The 8,759-nt window shown below is 25.6% G+C and overlaps 1 protein-coding gene across 3 annotated transcripts in view; it reads left to right on the top strand.

Moving 5' to 3' along the window:
- The window catches only part of LOC129605393 (serine/threonine-protein kinase tousled-like 1), a 54,071-nt gene extending 49,349 nt beyond the window's left edge, over positions 1-4,722 (top strand). For all 3 annotated transcript variants that reach the window (XM_055515131.1, XM_055515132.1, XM_055515133.1), the window contains exons 2-8: positions 462-1,767; positions 1,839-3,028; positions 3,109-3,287; positions 3,373-3,565; positions 3,657-3,862; positions 4,096-4,315; positions 4,449-4,722. In XM_055515131.1, the coding sequence (XP_055371106.1) occupies positions 462-1,767; positions 1,839-3,028; positions 3,109-3,287; positions 3,373-3,565; positions 3,657-3,862; positions 4,096-4,315; positions 4,449-4,688 (3,534 nt within the window). In that variant the 3' untranslated portion in view covers positions 4,689-4,722. The remainder of the gene's footprint in view (positions 1-461; positions 1,768-1,838; positions 3,029-3,108; positions 3,288-3,372; positions 3,566-3,656; positions 3,863-4,095; positions 4,316-4,448) is intronic.
- Positions 4,723-8,759: the final 4,037 nt, after the last annotated feature.

Here is an 8,759-nt window from a genome sequence, read left to right on the forward strand (position 1 = left end):
TATGTATATTATATACTTTTTTATATATAGGTACTCATTCTTTACTAAGAGCAAAAGTACCTCCTTACATAATTGAAAATGTAACGAAAATGAAATTAAATGGAATTGTCAAAATGAAAAACAATATTGAAATTTTTTAGTTGTCAAAACACTCATTAAATTTTTGTAAAAATTATTGTATTTTTTTTATATTGTATAATATAAATGTATGCATTGTACTCTAATCAATGTACAAAAATATCTTAAAATATGAATTTTCAATTATTATATTAATTTCTTGAAATTTTATGTGATGTTAAAAAAGGGGAAACAAAATAGAAAACAATAAGAGTTTTTAAAAATTATTTTAAACTCAATTTATAATAAATTTTTCTCATAAATTTATTTTATATTAAGCTAATATTTAAGAAAATATTTACATAATTTTTTTTATTAATACCTTTATTTTATTTTTGTTTTAGATGTCTGCCGGCGCCCAATTGCAGATGGCACCCCAAACGACGACGGCCATAGTCCATCATCAACATCACCAACACCATTATTCTCAGCAGCAGCAGCCACAACCGCAGCAGCCACAGCAATTGCAACCAAACGTACAGCCACAGCAAAATTCTATTCATTTACAGCATCAGCATCAGCAAGTTACAAACGTAGCACAACAACAAACATTAATCCATCAACATCATCAACAGCAAACTTCTCAACCTTTATCACAATCATCTCAAACAGCAAATCAACATTTTCAAAATTTTAATCCTGCAGTAGTTAATCAGCAGCAACAGCAGTCTGTGGTTGGAGCCTTGCACCAAGTTGTACAAGCTCCACCACAACAGCCTCAACCACCTCAACAGCAGCCGCAACAACAACCGCCACAACCACCACAACAGCAGCAACCTCCAACAGTTCCCGGTGCGCACCCAGGTGTTGCCCATCATATTTTATCCAATCACGATTCAAATATGAGTACTGGTTCAACTCATAGTGAAAAGGATAATCAAGAACTAGTACATTCAACATTAGGACATAATTTGATTGGTAATAATTCGGTAAATAATAATAATAACGGAAGTGTTGCTGGTCATATGACTGCTGGCGATATGGTTATAGTCGGAACGACTGGTTCAACTGGAACTGGCGGAGGCGGGGCAGGATCTGGTAATAATAGTGGAGGTAGTGGGCGAAGTAGTCATTCACATCATCATGAAAAACTGCCGCGAACACCGTCTGATTCAAGGAAACGAAAAAGAAAAGCTCCACCACCATCAGCAGATGATAGTGGAGGTGGTGGTGTAGCTGGAAATATTTTAGGGAGTGGTAATTTAGGTACAACAAATTTAAATTTAGGTCAAGATCGAATTAGTATGCCAACAATGGGTGGTAGTAAAAATGCACGTCTACCATTACAACTTAGCGATAGCAAAAAAATTAATGATTACTTTAATAAACATCCTGGTAATAGTCCCATGCGACAACATTCCACTGGAAATGGTGGTAATGTTGCTGGTGGTGGAGGAGGCGGTGGTGGAGGTCCTGGTGCAACAACACCAGGTGGTGCTAAATCACCGTCACAACAACATAGTAGTTATCAACTATTTCCGCCTAGTCCACAACAACCATCATTAAGTAGTTTAGTTGGTACACCGCCAATAAGCACGGCGACTTCTGTTGGTGAATTTCATTATAATCAAAAAAATCGCCAAACTTCCAATATGGTTCCTCCACAATCGCCAATAGGTGTTTTACCACCATCTTGTGGTTCAGTGATAGGTAAGGAAATTAAAAAAAAAAATAAAAACTCTTTTATGATTGCATTTAATTTTAATTAAAATTTTTTTTAGGGGGCACTCAAGTGCTGAATGCAGCAGTTGCACCACAATTAGTTGTAGCTAATTGTGGTCCACCACCACCTCCACCCCCACAATTGGTGACATCACAAGCATCTCAAGCGCAGCAGCCCCAACAACCACAACAGCAAGTTGTTCAAACGTCTCAACCACAATCATCATTAGCATCACAGCAAACAACTCAAACGTTAACAACATCCAGTCAACAACCAACGCAAAATTCACTACAAAATCAATCACAAACGAATTTAGTTGTACATCATAGTTTATCAATTCAACAACAGCAACAACAATCTTTACAGCATCTTCAGCAACAAATATCAATGCAAACTAAATCAACTCAAACAGATTTTTCTCTATTAGACATGCAGGAACGAGACACCGATTTAGAAACTTATAAAACTAAAATTGAGGATCTGACTCGATTAAATGATGAACAGAAAATGCAAATATCATCACAATCAAAAACAATTGATCAGCACAAAAGTCATATTAACAAATGTATTGATGTTGTAAAAAAATTGCTCAAGGAGAAATCAAATATTGAGAAAAAAGAAGCTAGACAAAAATGTATGCAAAATCGTTTAAGGTTAGGACAGTTTGTTACACAAAGGGTGGGTGCAACATTCCAAGAAAATTGGACTGATGGATACGCATTTCAAGAACTAGCAAGAAGGCAAGAAGAAATTTCAGCTGAACGTGAAGAAATTGATCGTCAAAAGAAATTATTGACTAAGAAACGACCTGTAACGGAGACTGGACGTGGCAAACGTAATAATAGCAATTCAAATTCAGGTGGGAACACAATAACTGCTGGAAATAATGCAGACAGAACCGGTTCGAGTAATCCAGATAGAGTAGGACGTGGAGCTGAACGTGGAAATAATTCAAGTGGTATAGGTTCGACTGTGGGTGATAACAGTAATTCGGCAGTTAATCAGTCAAGTAATTTGCATAATGGTGGCTCGGATACAACGTTCCTAAAACCAGATCCAGTTTCAACATCCTCATCGTCATCGGGCGGTTATACTGCTCAGGAATATTATGAATGTGATGAAATATTAAAATTAAGGCAAAATGCACTGAAAAAAGAAGATGCAGATTTGCAATTAGAAATGGAAAAATTAGAACGTGAAAGAAATTTACATATTAGGGAGTTAAAAAGGATATTAAATGAAGATCAGGTAACAAAACAGACCAAGCATATTTTCTGTTGTACTAAAATTCAGACGAAACTTAAAATCATGTGTTTTTCTTATTACAGTCAAGGTTTAATAACCACCCAGTGTTAAATGATAGGTATTTATTACTGATGCTACTTGGTAAAGGTGGATTCTCAGAAGTGCACAAAGCTTTTGATTTGAAAGAGCAAAGATATGTCGCATGTAAGGTACATCAGTTAAATAAAGACTGGAAAGAGGACAAGAAGGCTAATTATATAAAGTGAGTTGAAATTAGTATAATAATTCTAAAAGGGTTTTATGTATTTTTTAATATCACTACAACTTGTTTTTACTAACTCCCATAGACATGCTTTAAGAGAATACAATATTCATAAGGCTTTAGATCACCCAAGAGTTGTTAAGTTATATGACGTGTTTGAAATTGATGCAAATTCATTCTGTACTGTGTTAGAGTATTGTGATGGTCACGACTTAGATTTTTATTTAAAACAACATAAGACAATACCGGAACGTGAAGCTAGATCTATAATCATGCAGGTAACTAACTATAAACTGCATTCAAAAATTTCTTTAAAAACACTTCGTCATTCTGATGAGATTTAAATTTTAAATTTTATTTTTATTCCAGGTTGTGTCAGCATTAAAGTATTTAAATGAAATTAAACCTCCAGTTATACATTATGATTTGAAACCCGGTAACATTTTACTGACAGAAGGAAATGTATGTGGTGAAATTAAAATTACAGATTTCGGCCTATCGAAAGTGATGGATGAAGAAAATTATAATCCAGATCATGGTATGGATCTAACGTCCCAAGGTGCTGGAACGTATTGGTGAGTGATACGGACACAAAAACACTAATTATTTTATAGTTTGATAAAAAAAAGTTTTAGTTCTTATTTCGTGATTTAATGTCACAAAACACGTTTACACTAAGATATTTAGCATATTTTTATTTGTCATAAGTCATTTTGTTTTATTTTTTAAAGTTATCACTATAGTTGTAGTATTTGTATAACATTAAATAAAAGGAACTTGTTATACTATTTCCTTTGTAATTTTTTAGGTATTTACCTCCAGAATGCTTTGTTGTTGGCAAAAATCCACCAAAAATTTCATCAAAAGTTGATGTTTGGAGTGTTGGTGTAATTTTTTATCAATGTTTGTATGGAAAGAAACCATTTGGCCATAATCAATCACAGGCAACAATATTAGAAGAAAATACAATACTAAAAGCAACTGAGGTTCAGTTTTCAAATAAACCAGCAGTTTCAAGTGAAGCAAAGGCAAGATATATATTTTAATTCCGTATTTCATAAGAAATATATTTCCAACTTAAATATATTTATATACTTTTATTCGATTGTACACGCTCAAAATCATTGCATTATTTTATTTATTATTTTTTTTTTATTTTAGAGTTTTATTCGAGGCTGCTTAGCATATAGAAAAGAAGATCGTATGGATGTGTTTTCACTTGCAAGATCCGAATATTTACAACCACCTCAGCCAAAGCATAATAGACAGTCTTTAAATCAACAACAACAACAGCAACAACAACAACAATCTTCATCTCAGCAACAATCGCAAGGTAATGTTGGTCAAACATCATTTTCAACGGGAATGTTTGGTAATTTAAATCAATCAAGTTCATCCTAGCTATCTAGACGTAATTCTAATTCGTAATTGGCATCAAAATTGAATTGTTATACATATAATATTAATAATAATAATAATAATAATAATAATAATAATATTAACAATAATAGTAATAATTACAATAACAATAATGATTATAGCAACAATTTTAATAATAATATCAATAACTATAATAATAATAATAATAATAATAATAATAATAATAATAATAATAATAATAATAATAATAATTCTAAAAGAAGCAACATAAACGACAAAAATATAAAAATTAATAATTTAATAATGGCTACAACTGCAACATTATCAGCGGCAACTGGAACAACAATGATTAAATTAACACCAACAATTAATCAATATAATTTTCAAACTGGTGAATACAATATTGAAAATGATAATGCAAATAATAATAATAATTGTCATATAAATGATAGTGAAAAAATTGAAACGCAATTAGCAATAATGAATACTACAATAGCTAAAAGAACTAGAAATGGAATTAAAAATTTTTTAAATTATATGAAAACCTCCAACAAATCAAATCAAATTAGATATATAAATAATAATAACGATAATAATATTAATAAATATGGTAATAATATAAACTTTTATAACAATAATAGCAATAATAATAATTATAATATCAATAATATTTATGATAATAATAATAATAATAATAACAATGATGTTAATATTAATTACAAAGGTAATAAGAATAAAAGAATCAAAACTAATGCAACTATAGGATTATTAAATACAATACAATTAAAGAAAACAGGAATCTCAACACAACAAAAATCAACAATTGAAACAACAACAGTATCAGTAAGTAACAAAAGTACAACAAATTTATCAATATTTAATTCACCAATAGAAAATATTTTAACTGCAACAACAAATAATATACAAGCAACCACAACAGGAACCCCACAGAACAATATTATATTACATCAATTTCAATTGGAAAAAAGACAAGAATTACATCAACAGAAACATAATCAAAATTTTTCTAAAAATTTTAATAAAAATAATATTAATAACAATAATAAAAGAAGTAATAGAAAAAAATAAATGAAAAGAAAAATTAGTACATAATTAAAATTTATATATTTGTGTATATAATATTATTCTATAAGTATGTTGATATACATACATGCATATAAATGTATATATGCATATCCATATGCATATACAAATTTAGATTAAAATAAAACAAACAAAAAAAAAGTAAAATAAAATAAAATCGAAAAAAAATAAACAAGTTTTATAATTTCATTTATTTTTTTCTTGTTTTTCAAAATTAATTAATTACACTATTTTAAGTTTAAGGAATGAAATTTATTAATAAATATATATATGCATATATAAATATGTATATATATTTATAAAATAAATTTTAAAGAAATAAATTTAAATAAGGCCAATAACGGAAAGCAGTTAACAGTTTCCAAGCGCAAAATATTAATGAACTGTTGTTTTTAAATTTTCAAAAAAAAAAATTTATTTAATATAAAATAAACAATTTAAAAACTGAAATATGGAACCAAATAGCCCTAGACAAAACAAAACAAAAACTTAGAAAAAATTATTATATTAAAAGATAAAAAAAATATTCTCCAACTCTTGAGCTAACGAAAACAAAAAAAATAAGAGAAAAAAGGAACCTATAAGAAAAATTAATGAAATAATTTTGATTGAAATTAATGAAGAAAAAAACAAAATTAATAGAAAATAGAAGAAGAACATCTTTATATGCATACGTATTTGATAACATATTGATAATTATATGTTCTCTATATAAATATATATATATAATATATATATATATATATATATATATATATAGAAATTAAAATATAAGAGAAAATTTAAAAATTTTGTAGTTATGAAAAAATATTAAAAATAATTAATATTAATTTAAATTAAACATAAAATAATTTTTAATTCTTGTGATAATAAAAAAAATTACAATTACAATAATAAAATAATTAATATACATAATATTATTTAAAAGCATAAATTTATATATATATCTAGGTATATATGTATTTACATGTATATTAATAAATTGCATGAATGCGTTTTTTAAAATCAAATATTTTACCCATTGAAATTAATTTTAAATAAAAATTTAATTGAAAAATTAAAAAAATAAAAGGATTTTTGAATTTCAAAATTTAGTTGGAAATCTTAATTTTTTTTTTTTTTTAATTTTCAGTTCCATTGAATTTCAACAAAAATTTCAAAAATTGTAATGAAGAAGAAAATAGATGATATTGAAAAAAATTAAATTCAGAAAAAAGAACAAATTTTTTCGAAAACTTCATGGCAATAAATCATTAAATATAGATTTTGTTAAAGGTTTCTTTAAATACCATCAATTTTTGGGTATTTAAATTTAGTAATTTTCAGATTTCAGAAAATCAATTTTGGAATTTGACATTCTAAACTGTGAAAATCCGAATTCTTGAAAATCCGATCGTTTTAAACTATACTCATAAACAAAAAAAAATAAGTTTTTGAGGCACGTTCTTAGGGAATTTTGTTAAAAACCAAAAAAATGTTACGCTCCTTTTGTTCTTTTCCAAAAATTAAAAATTGTACGAAAAATTTATTTAATATTAAAATTATATTCATAGAAGTAATTTTATGATTTAAAATCTATAAAATTTGTATTTGAATTTTATATAGTCAAGAAGCTAAATATACATGTAAATCATATATATATATATACATGTTATAATATTCAATTATGCATTAATAATAAATGTAAAATATATAACATATATTATATAATTACATTATGTAAAATATATAAAACTATGTACATTTTATAAAATATTATAAAAAATAAATTCAAAATAAGAAACAAACAATTTTCATTTTTAATAAATTTCAAATTGTTTTATTGTTTTTAATTTTTTATTTAAAGAAATTGAAAAATGGAAAATTAATTAAAAAAATATAAAAATTAAATTTAAAATTTATTGAAAAAGTAAAAAAAAAAAAAAAATAAATTTGAAATACAATAAAAGTTGCGTGTGTATAGTATGTTAAAAAAAAAATGAAAACAAAATGAAAAAAGAAAACTAAAAAGAGAACTTTCCCGTGGAATGAGATTTTATTTAAGATTATGTAATAAAATTATTATAAAAATATATTATTGCAAAAAACAAAAAATAAATAAAAATTTAAAAGTATGTAAAAAATAATAATAAAGAAAAAACAATATGGTTAAAAAATGTAAAATTAGCAATTAAAAAATTATATTAATAGTAATTAGAAATTTTAAAATTTTAGAAATACCAAAACACTGTGAATTTATCTTATCAAAAAAAGAAAAATGAAAAAACAAAAAAAAAAAAAGAAAATAATAATTGCATATAAAACAATGAAAATTATTTTAATTTACTATGTTCATATTGATATTAAAAAAAAATACAAATGTGTTTATTTCAAATTACTTTTTATTTTGTAATTATAAAAGAAATTCTAAATAAAATGTTAAATTTTTTATTTAAATATTTATGAAATGGTAATTATATTTTTATATAATTGCATTTGACTTCAAAATTGCAGTGATTTACAATAAATTAATATACAATTTAGCTATTTTGAACTTATAAGCGGGAACGCGTATTAATACTGGCATTATATTGCTACATTTCGATAGAAAAGGAATCACTTTTAAGAGCTAAATTGAATTTTTACTCAAAATGTAATAAATTTTTATAATAGTTTTTCTTCTTGTTAATTTATATTTAATATAAATTCTTGCAAATAACTAAATTTCAACTGAATATTTCTATTATTTCTAATTATTCTTATAAGTATGAACATGGTATTTTTAAAATGCTTTTTCTCATTTTTTTTTTTTTTTTTTTTTTTGTAAAGAAACATAAAATAGAATTTTAAATTAAATATAAAAATTCAAAATTCAGAATTGCTGTGCAAAAATTTTTTTGAAGAAAGCTTAAATAAAAAGTATAATATTAAAATGAAATTATCAAAAATATTATATATAAATGTAATAAATTATTAAAATTTCATTATATTTGAAAATTTTCAATAAAA

The sequence above is a fragment of the Condylostylus longicornis genome, unplaced genomic scaffold (assembly GCF_029603195.1).
Source record: "Condylostylus longicornis isolate FDR11 unplaced genomic scaffold, ASM2960319v2 ptg000013l, whole genome shotgun sequence".
In the NCBI taxonomy this organism is placed as follows: Eukaryota; Metazoa; Arthropoda; class Insecta; order Diptera; family Dolichopodidae; genus Condylostylus; species Condylostylus longicornis.